The sequence below is a fragment of the Lagopus leucura genome, unplaced genomic scaffold (assembly GCF_019238085.1).
Source record: "Lagopus leucura isolate 7727_CA_CO unplaced genomic scaffold, USGS_WTPT01 Super-Scaffold_100052, whole genome shotgun sequence".
Taxonomy (NCBI): domain Eukaryota; kingdom Metazoa; phylum Chordata; class Aves; order Galliformes; family Phasianidae; genus Lagopus; species Lagopus leucura.
This window is the reverse complement of record NW_024962298.1, coordinates 1,309,409-1,328,046: the sequence shown is the minus strand read 5'-3', so window position 1 is coordinate 1,328,046 and position 18,638 is coordinate 1,309,409. Positions and strand designations below refer to the sequence as shown.

Below are 18,638 nucleotides of genomic sequence, written 5' to 3'. Positions count from 1 at the left end.
GGCACGCTTCAGAGCATGGGGGGGTATCGAGGATTTTTCTCATGAGACACGTAGGCAGTTTAATGATTCCTAGCTCCCTAGCTCTACGTAATTGCTACCATCACTAATAAAAAGAACTCCCCTAAGGAAGCTAACCTTGGTCGGAAAGCCTCTATCTCCATTAAGACCGCGTTGGATGTTAAGCGCTTTGTTGACGTACTGTTGTGGCATGCGATGTTGGAAATGCTGTCAGGCATTGACTAGCACCTTTTCTCATTTCTTTTTTAGAGCTTTAAGTTTCTGAGAGACTGATGGCAATATGACCTGCTAAATTTAAGGGTTGGAACTCTTGGTTCTAGAACTCCAGTTCTGTCTGATTTTCCCTTTTTTTTTTTTTGTTTTTTTTCTTCCTTTTCAAGTGAGCAACAATATGACTGTCTAAAGCATGCCTTATTTAGCCTCTCCTGCAAGGATGACCTAGTCAGATAAACTTTAATACTGCTTCAGTGTAGAAGGTGTAAACTATTTTGGGCTTGATGTGCTGTGAATGTTGCTTTTTTTTTTTCTCCTTACTATATTTAAACATTAGAAGTAGTAAGTCGGATCACGCATGCGCCATTTTTTACTTACTGTAGCTGTTAAATTGGCAAAGCTCAAAAACGCACTGCTGCCATCTAGTGATACTTTTTGTAAAGTACGGCGAGACTTACAAATATATACAGTATATATTTATATTTGGGGGGAGGAGAAAAACCAAAATCCAGTAATCATGTTTCATTTTGAAGCTGCTGATGTTCATTCCTTACTGTATGTCTGGTAGATGAGAGGGTGATGCTGTTCTGGTGCGTAGGGAAGGAATTCTAAGTTGAAATATATCTTAAGGGCTTAACCTATAGAGACTTGGGTGTCCTGCGGTCAGACGTCAGAAGCCGGAGCAGTTCAGCAAGGTGGTGGTGAAATGCAGTTGAAACAAAAACAGAACTTCAGTTTATAAATATATATATATGATTGCTTTTTAAGTGATTTTTTTTTTTTTTTTGTTAACTCATGTAAATTCTCAAATCCTTTTGCACTGATGTGTTCAACATATTCTTGTACATTCAATTCAGGCAAACTTTTATAATTTTTTTTTGTTTAAATGAAACGTTACAGCATGGTGATATTCTATGCAACTAGTTATCTTTAGTTTGACACTGTAATTTCTCATGATTTAAAGATTGTAGAAATAGACCTAACAGGGTTCTCATGATGTGCGTAACTGTAGATGCATGAACTTGTGTTCTGTGTATTTGTTGAAGTGCAATGATGTATAAAAAAAAAAAAAGTGGATTCACCTGTTTTTAAAAATAAAACACTGACAAAAATGTGTGAGACTTCCAAATATTTAATGGCATTGGAGCTGTGTACCTCGGTGCGGGCGTTCCAGCGGTGACGTGGCACACGTGGCTCAGCCTTCCGTCAGTCTTTTCAGCTCCTTCTCCACGTCCTCCACAAACGCTGGGAAGTGTTGGTCCATCAGGCATAAGCGGATGAAGGGTCCCAGCTCTTGCGCGCTCCACGCTGAATGCCGGTACAGCAGGGGCAGCTCAGACTTCTGGTTCAGCACAGACTGCAAAGGAACGACAGCGCTGTTGCACTGATCTCGTACACACAAGGTAGCGCCACGTGGGTTTTGTAATGATGCAGCTACGTCAAGTTTTTCCTTCGGCATTTAATAAAGATGCATCTGCCTTGTTATTACACCGTTTGAATGCTTTCAGTCCTGTATGGCTCACGTATGGAACGCCTCTCTCCTATCGAACTTCAATTCCAACAGAGCTGCCTGTGCAGGAGTTACCTCAGAAATGTCAGTTTCCTGGATAACGTGATGCAGTGACTGCATTCTGTGCGAGAGAACAGGATCCTGTGCAAAGGGCGTGCACTGCTGTGAGGCACGCAGAGGGGCAGCTGGAGGCGAAGGTGAGTGGTCACCGTGTTATGGAGGGATCTGCCTTCAGGTTGACGTGCTTCAGATGCCCAGTGTGGCCTCTTTGGAAGCTCTGACACAGCAGTGGGGCTGAAGCATGCCACCTCCTTCGGGCAGCTCAGGAGTGCTGTTAGCTCCTCCAGCTCCTACTGCTTGAACATGGAACAGTGCGAGGGCAGGCAGACTGTGCATAGTGACATGTGGAGTACAGCTGTATCTGTGTGCACTGGAAAAGACCCTCCTATTCTTAGTAATGGCAGTGGTTCACACAGAAGTCTTGCTGTTATCCTGGTGTTGTTTTTAAAAATGTTTAAAAAAAAACAATGCTGGAGAGAATACCTGAGACCAGAGCTCCCTGCTACCTTCTGGGGGTGGTAGGAATGAAGAAATGCAGCTCCAGAGTGTTCCGGAGCAGCAGCAGGATGGGTTACGTCTCCAAAGCTGAACTGGGGGAAGAAGCCCTGAACAAGCTTTGTAATTTGTGGGAAATCCCAGCTCACAGCACAGCTGCAGTTAGCTGAATAAAAGAGTGTGAGGGCAAGTAGTAGATGATGTGCAAAACCGTATCAGAGCCTTGGTGGAAGGGAATTTGCCAGTAACTCAAGGGAGAGAAGGATTACAGCATGTGGCAAATGAAAGCCTCACTAGCAGAAAGCTGTGCTCAGAAGCAGGGATAATGCACCCACCTTACACAGGGACTGAAGAATGGCAATTTTTAGTTTTGCTGCTATAGATAGTAGCCCTGATAGCATCCTGATGCGTAATGAAGACTCTTAGCAGATGTTTACAGCATGAGACAGCTTTGTCTGCACCTGAGTTTCACTTACAGGATCTAAATTATATATATTTTTCTTTTTACCTGTGCCAGCTGCATTGTAGATCTTCTTTCTCCAGAGTTTGTGCAGGAATCTGGCAGAGGCTCATCTGGCTAGAAAACATCAAATGCAGAAAATTGCTTGTTACCAAGAAGGGTGTGAGCATGTGCAGGAAGGGAAGTGGTTCCATTTGGAGATATAAAAGGAAGAGTGTGCTCAGCTACCTTGAGCAGTAAAAAGGCATCTCTTCTATGGAACCTGAAAGCACATCTGTTAAATTCTTTAAAAATGAAAGACAAGGAGTAATGGGCCTGCAGTTAAACTGTCACAGCTAAACCAAGGTAGCTTAAACTACTTGCTGGAAGTAACTTCAAAGAAATAGCATGAACGCTCCCCAGGAGCATGCTCTTTAACTTCCCATGGGTTACATTGCTGAAAAGATGGTTCAGGGTGGCAGTTCAGTTTTGGAGTGAGGTTTTCAGTCACTTCTGAGTGATGCTGTTAGATCACTGCTGGTGTTCAACTCTGTTCTGCCATTAAATATTTCATTTAGCTTCTGTTATTTCACTCATTTCCTGATGAGTTAAAATCCAAAGCACAGACAAATCAGCAATATATTCAACACCTCCAATTTTCTCTATCAAATATTGTTTTCACTGTCCTGCAATACAGGACTTCTCAAAAATGGTGTAGCTGAAAACTTTGTTGTTCCCATTGCTGTTCTTGATATATTATCACACACCTGAGAGGTTTTCTGGCTAAGTTAGCTACAGCAGTGCTTTTCAGAGCTGGTGCATGAGATCCTCTGAAACCCAGGAGCGTATATTTAAGAATTAGTCATCCTCAGCAGCACTATCTGCCTCCTTCAGTCACCTTAACTCTTTGCCGTGGGGAGGGCAAACATTCTTTTCCTACCCTGAAATCACTTCTAAGTGTGTCAGGGTAGCTAAAATGGATACGATGACCATATTTACAGTTAATAAAAATGCAGAGGAGTGGGTAAACACAAAAAGGGGAACTTAAGTCATGGTTACTTAAATTTCTCATAAGCAGTACAATTCAGCTGAGAAGCTGCAAGGTGGTTCCCAACTTGAGGAGCTAGAAGCAATTTTTAAGCATTGTTCTGTTAACCTTTTTCAGGCAGGTTAAGAAAGCAGGAATATGATAGCCAGCTTCTGTCGCTGCCTCCCAGAACGGCTCTACTTACTGCACGTAGCACTGATGTACTTTGTTCAGTATCCTCCACTTGGCTGCGACTGTAACAGAGGTTCTGGCTTAGTTCATCAGCTTCGTGAACCGGCACAAACTCTGCGAGTTTCTGAACGCAGCTGCAGCAGTGTTCCAGCATCTGCTCTTCTGAATCTCCACCAAACTGAACTCGAAACATGCGGCATTCGTTCTGCTGAAAAATCAGGGAGAAATTAATTTGACTGCTCAGCCATCCACTCAACATGTTTTGATTTAATTAAGCCTCTATTAAATATAGTTAGATAGAAGCTGATTAATTCTTGGATCACTGCTCCATCTTAAAGACAAAGAAACAAGTTTTCCCTGCTGTATTTTTATTATCTCAGTAGCTGAATGAGAATATAATCCCCAGTCTGAAGTCCAGCAAAAATAAATAAGAGAAAATGGCAAGCAAACAGGGTCACCTGTCACCTAATTAAAGGTCTGTCCAAGTGAACGTGCATTGCCACTGTTTGTACTGTGACTGCAGCGAGATTGAAGTTCTTATTGTTGCTGGAAATAATATCCTGTAAGGGTGCACCAGCACTGACCAGTTACTGGTGACAGAAAATGAGATGACTAAAGCAAGCGCGTCTGGTATCTGGTATAAGCAAAGAGTTCTGGGAACAGTATTGTTTAGGTTTATGTCTCTGTCTGCCTCAGACCCAGCCTTACCCACCCAGCAAGCCCCTGCACAGCTAAATGAACAAATTCAGCGTAGCTTTCCAGCTGAGTGCTGTTCTTTGAACCAAGTTAATGCAGATAAGGAGTGAGAGACACTGAAATGCTTCAGCAGAAGTACTGCGCAAATGGAAAGTTCCTCTGTAACCTCACTCTGAAATAAGCCCTTGTAAACTCTTGTGCTGAGGAGCAGCCTTAGCCTGCTGCTGTGGCAGTGATGCTGACTGACATTAGAGTGGCTCGGTGCAGCTGTCCTTCACACAAGATGGCAGACGTACACAGATGCAGTCTTCCTGTTTAGTAAAGTGGAGAATTGCATCAAGTAGTACAAACAAAGCAGCTGAGCAAAACTGATCCCCAGTGTAAGCTGTCATGCTGAACAGTAGTATTTTTTTAAATACATGCACAGCCTGTCAGGCACAGTAACAGTCCAAATCACTTTCAGCTGATGTAAGGCTGATAGATACTGAACGCTCTTGTTTGCTGGTTGTATTTCTAGGACCTAGTTTGATCTTGAAATTGCAAATATAAAACACAGCTAAGGTAGCAGGAAAAGGGTGGGCTTTCTCTGGACTTAAGACAGCTTATGTGAGCCTTCAGCTTTCCTCAGATTTCAAGTTACATTTCATTAATGAAGGAGTCATCTGAGTCGAGAAAACGTAACTGAGAACTGACCTGTGGATAAATGCCAGGAAGGTCAGTTCTCATTAATGTGAGAAAACGGCAGCTTGCATCTTAATTTGAATTATTTTTGGAGACTTTAAAAGAAGGCCTTTGTCAGTTGCCTCTACAGCCCCCTGGTTATAAGCAGAAGACTGTGAACTTTACGGTTTTTTTTCCTTCATTTCCATGCACGCGTGCATCTGATGGGTACGGTTTCATAGTTACGTATGTATGTGAATACGTGTGTATTCCACAGAATGAGGTTCCCAGCAGTACGTCTGAGCTTCAGTGCTGATCCATGACAGGTAATTTCTTTGCATACCTTGAAGGTCCGTATGTTAAGTTTCTCAGAGTAGAGCTTAGAAGCGCAGTCGGCCAGGTGAGAGCCCTACTAGAAAAGTGTTTGGTAAGAAGCACGCGGCTTTCACTGAGAACACAGCATTAATGACTGTGAAAAGCCAATGTTAACGTTCAGTTTCTTCTGAAGTGCATAATCCCAGCAATTACCCTCTGCAGGTTTTTTTTTGGAGATGGAATACTCTGCAACTGCAAAGCTGTAACGTGCAGCAAAGAGAGCATGTACAGAAAATAATGGAAAGCACTAAAATGAATTTGCACTGAAACAGAGGAGCACAAGGTGAGACATAAATAATAATGCAATATTTAGCTGCACACGCCTCACAGTTGTTTTGTGCCCTCAAATAGAGGAGGTGGTGTTCAAAAACAGTTTGCTTTCACTGTTTCAGTGCCTTCTGCTTCCTCTTGTACATTTTTCGTCCTTATTTAGGTCTTCCAGGGCTGAGACAACCCTCTGCACAGTGTGGCAGCCCTCCTGTATTTGCGTTACTTGTTTTTTTTAACATGTTTTTGAACAATAGCACAGAACCTATGTGCGCTGACAGTATTTCTGGGTTTGTTTCAGCTCTAATTTAGGATACAAACGTGAGAAACTGCATGACAGGACCACTGCAATACCATTAAGTCCACTTTAAGTCATGAGAATTTATGGTAAGTGAACATTCAGATGCAGCACATTCATTTAAGACAGCGTTAATATTCCTTGTTTCCTGAAAGCTTTCCCTTGGAGCTTTGTTAAAGCCTCACAATCACAGTGTTGTTGGCTTTGTTTCTTGTGAGATGCAGCGGAGTCCCTTAATGCTGGCTGAGGAGGTGATTCTGTTAGCTGTGAAGGAAATTGGTCATCGTCTGATTCACCAGAGCTAATTACTCTGCGACAGCTCAACAGTCTTCTGTGATGCTCTACATTTCATAACAATAATCCGACAAAAATCAGACAGCAAAGGTGTTTTGGGTGCAGGCAAACATAACCCATGAATTTAAAACAGCTGAAGATACCTATTTTTGCATTTCCTAGTGCCACCGCTTGTCTGGGCTCATTCTGAAACAGGGAGAGTCCCTGTATTTGCACAGTGTTGTCATTCCTCACACCTGCATTTAGCTTGAAGTTAGCAAGGCATCCCTCTCTGCGAAACAATACTGTTTGGTTTGTAATTTCCTATGACAAAGAACAGCTGTGCATCTGTCAGAGAAGATACCAGGTAAAAGATCCAAAGAGAAGAGGACTTTCTACAGTTCTCACCTATCCTGGATATTGCTGTGTGCAATTACAATAACCTACTGCACGCCTCCTGCAAGAGTTCCTGTCGGGGAAAGCCGGAACAACTTAGAGCACTTGAGATGTTTTCATGCCTTAATAGTTCTGTGAGTGGTTCCTAGAGTTCATGGTGGTCTCTAGCAGCCACTGAATGAGGGGTTCTTTCCAAAACTTCCTTTCCTAACCTAAAGGTGAATTCCCTCATCAAGTAAAGAGAGTTAAATTGGAAGCAGCTGTTTAGGCTGAAACAACAAAGAGCAGAACGTATCAGGGGAGAAAGAATGAGGTATTCTCACTAGGAGACAGGTTTGGTTTCTGAAAGATCTCCTGGAAAGGCTCTACAACCAGGAAAACTGAGATTTATACACAAGTGATGACGTGACACTTGTTACCAACTTCAAGTCTGACCAACCCCTTTTCATGAAGAAGACAGAGTAATGCAGGTCCCTTCCAATCGCTTCCACACCAACTGTGAGTGACCAGACTGGCACTACTATCTGTAGCCAGAAAAAGGCTCAATCACTTGTTTGGGTATATTCATGTGCCACGGAGACGCGTGGCTGACAGGCAGCAGGATTCTGTATGTGCAAAGATTGCTTTTATCTTTTTAACTGTTAGCAGCGCAGCTTTCCCAGCATCGGCTGCTTCAGGCTTTGATGTTCAGGCTGGCAAATGGAACCCCAAAGAAATATTGGCCTAGCTGTCTTAGCAGCTAACTCTGAGGAGGCTGAAAGCCTCAAGGAGCAGCAGATACAAAAGACACTCGATTCAATCCAGGTTTGTTTCATACCTAAAGTAAAACAACAAATAAAAGCAAAGAAAAAAATACCAGCACCTTTAATTTATATACACAGTTTACGTGACCTTAAAGTTTCTGGTTTAATTTATCCAGTATTAAAAAACATCAGCCAGCCAGAACTGATAGCAATTAGAAATACTGCATTGTAACTCCCTACCTTTGACTGAGCATGGAGCAGCAGGCAGTCTGCTCGTCTTGCTATCCTCAGCCACTTCTGGGAGTCAATTAATGAGAAGCCCTCCTGAAACAAAGCACAGCACAAACTACTTGCACAGCAAACTTACAGTACTCCAAACTACACGCTCAAATGATGTGATATAATTTAAACCCTAACAAAGATGACTGTTGTCTCAGTACGGGCATTTTTGTATCTACCAAACAACTGCCAATAAGTAATTTTTACCACGCTGAATTAAATTGGAATTGGTAGCTCCAGTAACAACTGTCAGAGCACATTCTAATTTCCATATATATTTAGTATGCGCGTTATGAAAGTGACCTTGAGATGCACAATGAGCCAGCCAGAGCAGAACTTCCACCTCTCCTCCCAAAGCCTGTGAAGTTGCTGGAGAAGGCAGCAGAGGGCAGGCAATCCCGACTAATGGGACCTCGTGCATTTCACCGAGGGCCAGGCAGGCATTTCTCCAGTTGGAATCCAGGTAAACAAGCAGCAGCCTGGATAACTTGGTATTTATATACCCCAGTTCTGACCACCTCTTGAAATGTGACGGACTGCTCAGCAGCACAAGGAACTTATTTCCCCCCTTTTGGGCTGCTGAGTGTGTTTCATACTCAGAGGAATATCCGTACCTTCTCAGAACACGCGGGTCCGTTCAGAGCTGCGCACTCTGGTTAAGCAGCCGGGCTGAGTCCTGGGCAACCGAACCACCCAGGAAATAATGTGAGTTGGAGCAGGACTGCTTCCTACCCACAGCCAGGGCTGCTGGAGAAGCAGTTCTGGCACCACCTTTCACTAGGCCATTTTCTTCAACTCATGGCCCCTCCTGCTTACTCCATCCATTTCAGCCGCTTACCGCTCGAGCTGCACACGATCTGTTTGTTTACACGTGGCTGTTCTCACAGTAAGCCTATTTTTATAGCATTCTTCCTTTCTCTGTAAGACGTAGGTAGAACAAATCTCCTTAAAATAATCACCATTTTCACAGAGATCATAAAAGGCAGCTAATGTTTAACTTTCCTACCAGTTACACTGATGTTTCCCAGGTTGTCTTTTGTTTATATACCTGTTTCTGAGGTAAAGCAAGCCGGAGAAATAAATAGCAGTTAGCATTATTTTTGTGCACCTAATTATTCAACTCCAAATCCCAAATTTAATTAACCGAAATTGAATTTTCTTCAAGTTTAATTAACTAAATGAAGAACAAAACAGAAAGAGCTTCCTTTCCTCTTGTACATCTGGATGACTGTATATTGCAAAGCAGAACAAAACCTAAAAATAGTGAAAGCAAATAGGAAAATTTGGTGCGTGACTTGAGCAGTACAGCAGAGCTGGTTTGGTGCAAAAGGAGAGGGGATGTTTTGGAGAAACTCAGTTTCATAGAACTACTCAGATTGGACTCCACCATTAAATCCCTCACGTCGTTAACTGGATCAGCTTTAAATCTGCTCTCGCCATGTGCACAGAGAAACAAATAGTACCAGCAGCTCCGTGATGCCATCCCCGTGCTGCTGTGCACACACAGATCCAAGCAGCTGTGGTCACGTTTCCCTCAGGCAGGCCACACCAATACCTGCTTTGCATTCAGAGCAGAGTACAACCGAGCAGCACTGGGCGCGAGCAAAGACAGATGGCAGTAGGAGATTAACTGGGAACCGACAGAAAGGCGACGTAAAATTGGGCAGGAACAAAAGACCTCAGTTTGCAGTCTGAAGATACAAGTGGCAGTAATTTCCTAAGTTTGATGATTAGTTTTCAATCGTGCACATCCTCCTTAATGCCATTCTCCAGGGTCACGCTTGTACGAACACTGCATTCAAGGGAAACAATTTCATACATCTGTGACAAAAGTCCTTCTGAGGGAGGACCCTGAGAAAAAATAAATGACAGCAGAAAACAAAGCAAGACGCTTCCCACGTATTTTAGGAACAGGACAAGACGTGACCACATCACCCAAGAGGCAGAGAAGCCAATAATGCTATTCCAGATTGACACCCACGTAGTCCTGTCATTAATTGGGAACGACTTTTGTTCTGGTTTTACATTCCAGCATTCAAAAAGTGGCTGGATAATGAGGCCATTGTTCTGTGGTGCAAGGTATTGCTTATTGTTACAAATCTTCCATTATTCTGTCATCTAGAAAGTGCTAAGCAACATATGAACGCAGCTAACACAGAAAACTGCTTATTCTTTATTTTTTGCATTAATGACTATGACATAAATCTTGAATTCCATCCTAAGGCCAGTAGGTGTGAAAATTAATCTCTGAAAGTAATTCAATTCAAACCCTCATTATTATGTTAAGACGAACACATGCAGAAGGAGAATCACAGAATCTGAAGATGCCTTCCTTCCTTCCTTCTGTATCTGTCTCAGCAATCTAAATACTGCCACAGCATCTCTGGGGAGCTCCATGCATAGCACAAGCCATGTGCTTCGCAGGCTGTGTGTAACACAGGTCTTAGTTGGTGTAAGCATCAGCTGGCTCAGCCACATCTTCAGAATATAGAACAGGAATTGGAAAGGAGAAAAGGCCAAAAAGTCACGGCAGACAGACTGCAAGCTAAGGAGGAATAAAAGGATGTTAAGCTCTGTTATCTCTCTGCATGCAATTTCTTCATCCCCAGTCCCTTAGAAGCCTGATTTTAAATGCTGGTGTTAAGCTCTGATTCTGGAGAGCTGATCAGAGGGTTTTCTTTACAGAGCAGGAAAGCCAAAGCAAATACCAACTGCAGGACACACCTGAGACAGCCGTGCACGGGGCACTCGGTGACAGCTGTCCTTTGCCAAGGCGCTGGGTGCAGGAGCTCCCACTGCCAGGCATTCGCTTTCTACAGAGCTCCCACAGACACACACCTACTGTAGCCTCCCGAAGGAGCAAACAACAAAACTTAAACCTCTGATTCAGGACAAGTCTGGATATGTTTTTAAGTTAGAACTTGAAAAAACATGTATTTTTTAAGCTACAATTTTAAACAATGACAGCTGACCCAGAGAGATGAACAGTTTGCTCACGAGATGAGCTGGCTGAAGCTCCTGAAGGCATCCCATCAGTAAGTCAAATCAAGAAATTTCTTCTTTAAGCCCTGATACAAAATACAAACTTTGTTAAATCAGTACTTTATCTTAAACTCTAATTATTTCATCACTATGTATCGCTGCTGCAGTTCAGTTTAGTAGAATGAGGGGCAAAAGAATAGTACAGATCAGAACCCCTTACAACTAATTATTGCTGCTAGTCATCACTGTACAACAGGAATGTGTCAATACAGCAGATATAAATGGGGAAACTAATGTGCAGAGACATTCAGCTTATCCAAACTGAACATGTCAACAGGACACATTGAAACAAACTAAAATTTAAGTCTGGGACTCAGTTTCAGGCGCTCCAAAGAGAAAACATCCAAAGAACATCAGAATGGCTGCTGAACACTTGCCTAATTCATGCCTAATTCATGAGGTTAGAATCTACTGCACCCTAGGAACTGCTCAGTTACTGGAAGTCAGGAGCAGACCAGGAGGGCTCTAAGGATGCTTGACTTACAGTTCCAAAGATCAGGCCGCAAATCAATTACTCTGATTCATTTTATCCTATTAAATAAGCCCTCGTCACAGTTTCAATTTGTTTAACTTGTAGGGTACTAAGGATTCTAGCACTGGAATTAATTGCATCCAATAAAACACTGAAGTAAAATGTTCATGATGTGTGATTTGAAGGAAGGACAGGAAATAAAGTATACAACTGTGCAGCGTACAGCGAACACGATGTGTCCTCAGAGCACGGCCAGAAACTGCTGGAGAGGCTGTGAAGGTATTCCTGTTAAAATTCCATTACCTACAGGGTGCAGGAATGAGATTTTCCTACCCTAAGATACGCCATCTGTTAGGCAACACTGCAAAAACAGGTCCTGTAAGCATGTTGTGCAATTTAATTCCAAATGAAACACTGAAAATCACGAACAAGACCCCCTTTGATATACATTAGACGTGATGGATTTGTATCTTCCAGGCTGTGAAGTTCCATTTACCCTCCTCTTCATCCCATCTGGTTGCTCACAGGTAGTCATTTCTGGATGTGTCATTACAGAATGTTTAAAACGGCCTTGAAAGCATTCCCATTCCTTGGGAGTTTACTCATACAAGTAAATAATTTGGTTTCTTTGGGCACCTGCTGGAAACGCTGGACTTGCACACAATCCCTTCTTCCAGCAGCACGGACTTGCTTTCATCAGCAGTTCTGGAGCGTTTTCAGGTACTGAAATCATGTCAAAACAACAGCACCTCACCACGCAGCAGTGCTCAGCACGAGGTGTGCACTCCTCTGCCTGCTCTGAAAGTGCTCAGCCTCAGTGCCCACACTGCAGGGCTCTCTCTGGCAAGAACACAGTATTTCAGATTTCAGTAGTGAAAAGGCTGACAGAAAAGAACTCACTGAATACCTCACTATGTTGTGACTCATTAAAATAATTCTGTAGGGCTATTGTATGTATTAAAGTTGTTAGATGTGAGCATTCTGTAACTGTTTTATAAACCTTACAGACAGATCACAGAGTCACCTGGCTCTACGTAGCTACTTCTTTTTAAGAAAAGATTCCTCAACACTCCTGCTTTAAGAAAACGGTAAGGACTGCAAGGCAAGCATTTAAGAGAAAATATGTTGATACAAAGTCAGGAATGCCTGAGTGTTCTTCCCCAAATGCATCGGCTTAATTCAGCCATTAATGAAACACACATTCCCATTTCTGAACTGTTTTTCTCCTCAGTTGTGTGCAAATGGAGATGCACTGAAAGTTCTCCATAAATGGACCCGATCAGCACCGAGTCCAACCACCACTGACAGTTACTGCAGAATGAAAAAGAGCATTTCTCTATGAAATACGAAGTCTGAAATTAACACTTCTCAGCATGAAACCAATTATATTTTTTTTCTAGACTTTTAAAAAGATCCACCCACATCTTACTAGCATCACCAAGAACTCGCTGGCAGCTAAAAAGGTTCAATTTGGCTTTTATAAAACACACACACGACTGAAGAACAGATGTACTCTGACTTTTCCTAAAGAAAACAGAAGGCACAAAACAAAATAATATGAAGCCGTTACCACACCGATTTTAGCATGTTCCAATTTCACACTAGAAGAGGTGAGAATACATCATACTACAGTACTGCCCATTTAAAAATATTCAATTAATCACCTTTGTGATAAATGTTGGATAAAAACTGGATTGAAGGGTGACCTCACTGTGCTTCCTCACAAGGGGGTTGGAGGGGTGGCCCTACTCTCCTCTCTCTGGTGTCCACCAACAGAACCTAAGGGAACACACAGCTGCACTGCGGGAGGGTGAGGCTGGCTGTCAGGAAAAGGTTCTTCACCAGGGCATAGTCAGGCTCTGGAATGAGCAGTGGGCACAGCACCAAGCTGCTGCAGTACAAGAAGCACGTGGACCAGTCTCAGACGTGTGGTCTGATTTTTGGGTGGTCCTGTGTGGAGCCAGGGCTTGGACTTGATGATCCTTACGGGTCCTTTCCAACTCAGGATATCCTATGATTCTTTTTTAATCTATTACTTAGGTTCATGTTGAAACTCTTGGAGTTGGGCAAGGTTTCATTTACTGCTGCAATCAGAATAAATAAATAAATTGGGAACATTTACCATGGAATGAATTGTTGCATTTAGATAAGGATTCCTTTCATTCTTGGATTTCTGCTGCAGGAAAAGAAAATGCCTTTGTAATCCAGCCACAGAAATTTTACAGAAACACAAAATAGTTATAGCTGAGAAGGAAATGGTCTGTGTGACAACAGAACTACGGCCAGAATAACTTCAACTTCTGTGTGACAACAGAACTACGGCCAGAGTAACTTCCTTTGGTCACCTTTGCAATAAGCAGTGGCCGAGATGAGGCACCGTGCTCGAGGAACCACTTGTTTGTGTCAGGTGGCAGTTCCCATAATCATGTTGTGTGACTGCTTAATGCTGCCCAACGACAAACAATCCACTCCTGAGAAACGCTGTGCAGTCTTAAAAAAAGTGGCTCATCTGTCAACAGCAAAGGCCTCAGAACAGCCTGAGGAGAGGGAAAACTGGAGAACAGCACTTGTTGCAGGTTGGTGGCTGGTTCATTTGGGTTTTAGCACACTACAGCGGACTGCTGGTATTCAAATCAGCGTAAAACATCCAGTGGTTCTTGAGCTAAATGTCACATCTCTAGTGCATATTAAGCCTTGTTTACACAAGGAACACCATTCTTATGAGGAGATCTTTTCTACCATTCCTTAAAACCTGTAAAGTGCAAAGAGCCTACATGGTGCACCCCAAAGTCAGTAAGGTCACCTTCAGTCTTCTCCGGGGTGTTGCAGAAAGTGGGACTGCTGTGACTGCCCTGCTTGGTCACCTCACATCATGGACAACATTCTTTTCTGCAACAGTGTTTGGAAACCCTTACACACAGATCTCGTGCCTCCTATCAGACGATCAGAGGTAAAGCTACAATAACCATTATCCAGTTCCCTCAAAATCAGGAGCCTGTAGTACATCAAAAGGCCTGAAAAGCAGGGATTAGAAAATGGATCAGAAGATTCAATATCAACTTTTAAAGGACGTAGTTACCACACAGCAAGAAACTATTCTTTAGGGGAAATGGTTTCAAAATAAAAGAGGAGAGATTTAGATTGGATATAAGAGAAAGTTGGTTTTTCTACACTAAGGGCACAGGTTGCCCAGAGAGGTGGTGGTGCCCCAGCCCTGCAAACACCAGGTCAGTCTGGGGGGCTCTGAGCACCTGATGTGCTGTGGGGGTCCCTGTGCATTGCAGGAGGCTGGACTGGACCTTTATTGGTGCCTTCCAACTCAAACAATTCTGTAATTTACATTGGAGGGAATTTCGGTGCAAGCAAGGTGGCGTATTTGTGTTGCAGAACACCTCGTCCTTGAAAAGGAAATACTCAGCAGCCCATGGGAGCAAGTAGAAATGAACACACATCTTAAAAACCTGAGCTGTGTACTTCCCACAATTGCAGAGCTCTGTCAAACTTGATATGTTCTCTCTGAAGCAAAACTTGTGAATTTCACATTATCCCACGTGACAAAATGTCCATTATAATGGACCCCCAGTGAGAAGATGTGGTCTGCGACAGATTCAAGGGAGAGCTGTGTATTTAGTCATGCAAAGCCTGTTTATAATATTTGTGACAGGTTTCTGGCAACCGGGAGCTGGAGACCACAGGGAGATAGCACCAGTGAGATTCACCACTTCTACAGTCTGCTTATTTCTGCAGCAACAACACAGATTGCATGACATGGCAGTTGTCTTGTGACATGGCATCTCAACAAGGTCTTTGCCACCAGTGGCCTCTGCAGTTCCAGTTTGAGTGATACTGAAATGACACAGAATTTCTGGTGTCCCTGTGAGCTACTTGAACAAAACTGTTCAGAGATTCTGTAATGGCCACGCATACTGTGACATCAGTGCTGTTATCTGGCCAACAGCATTGCTGCCTGTGCCGTTTCAGCACAATACCTGCGCATCATTCTGGTTGATGATATTAACTGCTATCATCATATAAAAAAAAAATCATACAAACAGATTCCACAGCCTGTTCTTCAAAGCCTCAAAGGATACCTGTGGATTGGGATTGTCCTAAGCACAAGAATTTCATCAAAGCACATCAGTCTTGCATGGCACTGAGGAAAGGGATATCCTTCTGGGAAGGCATGTGCTTAAGGAACAAGTCCAAGCAGCCAGATGTGCTGGACCAAATCACTTGTGAACTGAAAACCCAACAGAGTGCTGTAGATGCCCACCTGTGTTCAGAAATAGCTGACTGGATAGCTGCTTGGTTTTTCAGCAAGTTGTATTTGCTTAAGAGGAAACTTTGGGAGGACTACTCCAATGTGGGCTCTTGCAGGGAGAGATGAGTAGTCATAGGGCGAGTTGTAGCAATGCAATTCACAATGCAATTAGTTCTGTATGCACAGAATATCTACAGCATGACCTCAATTATGTGTACTAGGAGATGTGCACCCAAAGGAATGTGCAGTCAGGTTTTTAAATGCATACATTACCAATTTTGTACACTGTCTATGCCAGGTGTAGTCGTCAAAGCACTACAGCTCTTGTCCATGTTTTTCCCCTCTTTCATTAGTTTCTAAAGCAGTCTTTTAGCTAGCTTTTAATGGTTATTTCAAGGGTACAAAGCAATACAAGCCTGCTAGTCAGTACGCAGGGTACTAGAATGATACCAGTCCCAGGTGAGGGGCATTCTGCACTGACTCATTCCCCACAGAATTTGTCAGTTCTTATTTAATTGCTTCTGTATTAAGTATCTGTGCATTCAATTACTCCAACTCATTTTCTTATTCATTGTTTATTATATCCCTAGATATTATAGATATTGTATCCCTAGATATCCTAGAATATCCCAAGTTGGAAGGGACCCATAAGAATCAGTGAGTCCAACTACTGGCTCCACACAACTTCAACACTCAAAATAGGCTGCAATATCTTCCATCTTTCATTCTTACCTCATCCAAAAACATTCAACGTGTCCTTCCTAACTGTATATACACACCATGTCTGGCACAAAGGGCATCCAGACACCTCCCTGTTAGCTCACTCATCACCTATTTGACACACTTAACACACCCAAAAGTAAAGGATATCTTGAATTTTTAAACTGATTCTTAAAATCTGGAATGTCTACATGGGACTCTCCCTCTATGCTTTTATTCTTTAAGCATAAGACTTCTTAAGAGGCACAGCAAAAGCTAATGTTTAACTTTACACATACCCACTTACATGTTCTATTTAAAAATATATATATTTAGCAGTGCAGCATTTTCTGTTGGTTTGTCATAACCTGCTAGCATTTTTATCAGCCAATTCCTACTTGCTGTCATCACTGAATACTGATGTTCAAAGTGGATACCACCTTCCAGGACAGGCTTCTCTGCTGCAGGGAATGGAGTAATCTCAGCATCAAACCAATTCCTTCTAGGTGAGGTGTTTAATGATATCTTCACCGTTAGTAAACAGCCCTACTGAAGCACAATCTACAGCAGAATCAATTGACACAATCTGAAATTGTTATTTTGTCTCCAAGAGTGTAAGAGAGATGTTAGGCTACCCAGCATCAAAACCAACCAGACAAAAACATGCCACGTGATAAACCAACTGATCAGCACCAAAATACTAACAGGTGACTGGCAAGAAACTGGCTGGACCACATAGCAAACCTTCCAAGAAGTTACATTTTTATCCATTTCTAAAGGCCATATTCTGTTTTTCTTAGGCTGAGGAATTATGTTGGACAAAAAGAAGTAATAGCATCTATCAAACTCTGCAGCACTGTTGTCTTAAACTAGATTTGCAGAAACACAGAAGAAATGCTGTTCCTCTGTATGAAATAATACTTCTAGTGTTACTCTAAATGAAAAGACTGAATAATATGTGGTACCTTCCACACATACAATAAAATTGGCAGTTTCACAGGGAGAGAACATGAAACAGATGGGAAAAATAAGCCATTATTAATGCTAACAAAGGAGAAACGTTCTTTATACACAAGAAACTGAACAACTTACCAGCACTGTTCTTCCTTGGGAAATAAAGAAATGGCCAGAAACAACAATGGTAAGGATAAGATGACCAGTCTCCTCGTTTGATTCAAAAACCTTTAGAAAGATTCACAAAGTAAAGACACAGCCTTTCGAGTGCAGAACAAGACTCTCCCAAGTGCAAAAGGAAAGGGTGCCAGCAGTCAGGGACAGGTGAGAGACCTGGGACTGCTGAGTTCGGAGGAGGCTGGAGGGGGGTCTGATCAATGCTTAGCCATACATACAGGGTGGCAGCCAAGTGGACGGGGCCAGGCTTTGTGGTGGTGTGCAATGGCAGGACGAGGGGCAGCGGGCACTGACTGGAAGCTTCATGTGAACATAAAATTCTTAGTGGGTGACACAGGCTGCCCACACAGCTGGATCTCCTTCCCTGGAGGTGTCCAAAACCCACCCGGACCCCCGTGTAACACACTGCAGGGAACCCGCTTTAGCAGGGGTTGGACTGGGTGATGTGCCTCAGGCTCGCAGCAGGTGCCCGCAATCCCCCTGCTGTCGCTGTTTTACGCCCAGCTGCCCTCAGGACCCCTCAGGACCAGCAGCACGGACACCGCGCACGCTCCACGCCGTCACCTTCCAGGAGTGGCCGCCTCCCTCCCCGTCCTCGCTGTCCGTCGGGGACAGGAAGCGGCCGTAGCGCTTCAGGGGCCAGGTGGTGGCGCTGGCGAGCAGGGAGGTGCCGCCCGCGCCGCTCGGCCGCTCGGGCGTTCCGCGGGAGGCTTGGTCCGCCTGGGAGCGGCCGCGCGAACGACCCCTGCGCGTAGCCATGTTGCGTGAGGGAGAGCAGGAGGCGGGCGGGGAGTCAGGCGCTGGGCGGGAAGCAGGAGCCAATAGGAGGGAAGAAGGAGCGCGCCAGTGGTTCTCTTCACCAATCAGCGCGCAGCGCAGAATCGAGAGCCAATCCGGCAGCGTGCCCGGGCTCGTGCAGGTCTCTGCAAAGCGGGGGGACTCGAGGCGTGGTGCTGCTGTTCCTCAGCGCCGTGTCCCCGTCCTGTGGGGTTTGGTGCCTCCTTTTGAGAGCGCTAGTTTTCTGGGTGCAGGCTGCTGCCTATCGCCCTGTCTCCTAATAGCTAATTACACACCAGATTGCAGTCATATCCA

The 18,638-nt window shown here is 43.7% G+C and overlaps 2 protein-coding genes across 4 annotated transcripts in view; one reads left to right on the top strand and one right to left on the bottom strand.

Moving 5' to 3' along the window:
* The window catches only part of NPTN (neuroplastin), a 47,010-nt gene extending 45,291 nt beyond the window's left edge, over positions 1-1,719 (top strand). For 2 of the 3 annotated variants that reach the window (XM_042885661.1, XM_042885658.1), the window contains exon 8: positions 268-1,719. The gene's annotated coding sequence lies outside the window, so the exon portion shown is untranslated. The remainder of the gene's footprint in view (positions 1-267) is intronic. The other variant, XM_042885660.1, reaches the window with a different exon arrangement.
* Positions 1,348-18,305, bottom strand: REC114 (REC114 meiotic recombination protein). Its single transcript, XM_042885662.1, has 6 exons — positions 18,111-18,305; positions 17,508-17,597; positions 7,903-7,986; positions 3,968-4,162; positions 2,805-2,873; positions 1,348-1,588 (listed from the first exon to the last, which is right to left on the bottom strand). The coding sequence occupies exons 1-6, from the start codon at positions 18,303-18,305 to the stop codon at positions 1,427-1,429; spliced, it is 795 nt and encodes a 264-aa protein (XP_042741596.1). The 3' UTR covers positions 1,348-1,426.
* Between the last annotated feature and the right edge of the window lie 333 nt (positions 18,306-18,638).

Excerpts from the sequence above, each read along its gene's own strand:
- REC114 (XM_042885662.1), bottom strand. The coding sequence starts at position 18,305 with ATGGCTACGCGCAGGGGTCGTTCGCGCGGCCGCTCCCAGGCGGACCAA. Across the intron at positions 7,987-17,507 it reads CCCAAGGAAGAACAGTGCTG|GAGGGCTTCTCATTAATTGA; the intron begins GTAAGTTGTTCA and ends GCTTTGTTTCAG. Across the intron at positions 2,874-3,967 it reads GTACATCAGTGCTACGTGCA|CCAGATGAGCCTCTGCCAGA; the intron begins GTAAGTAGAGCC and ends GATGTTTTCTAG.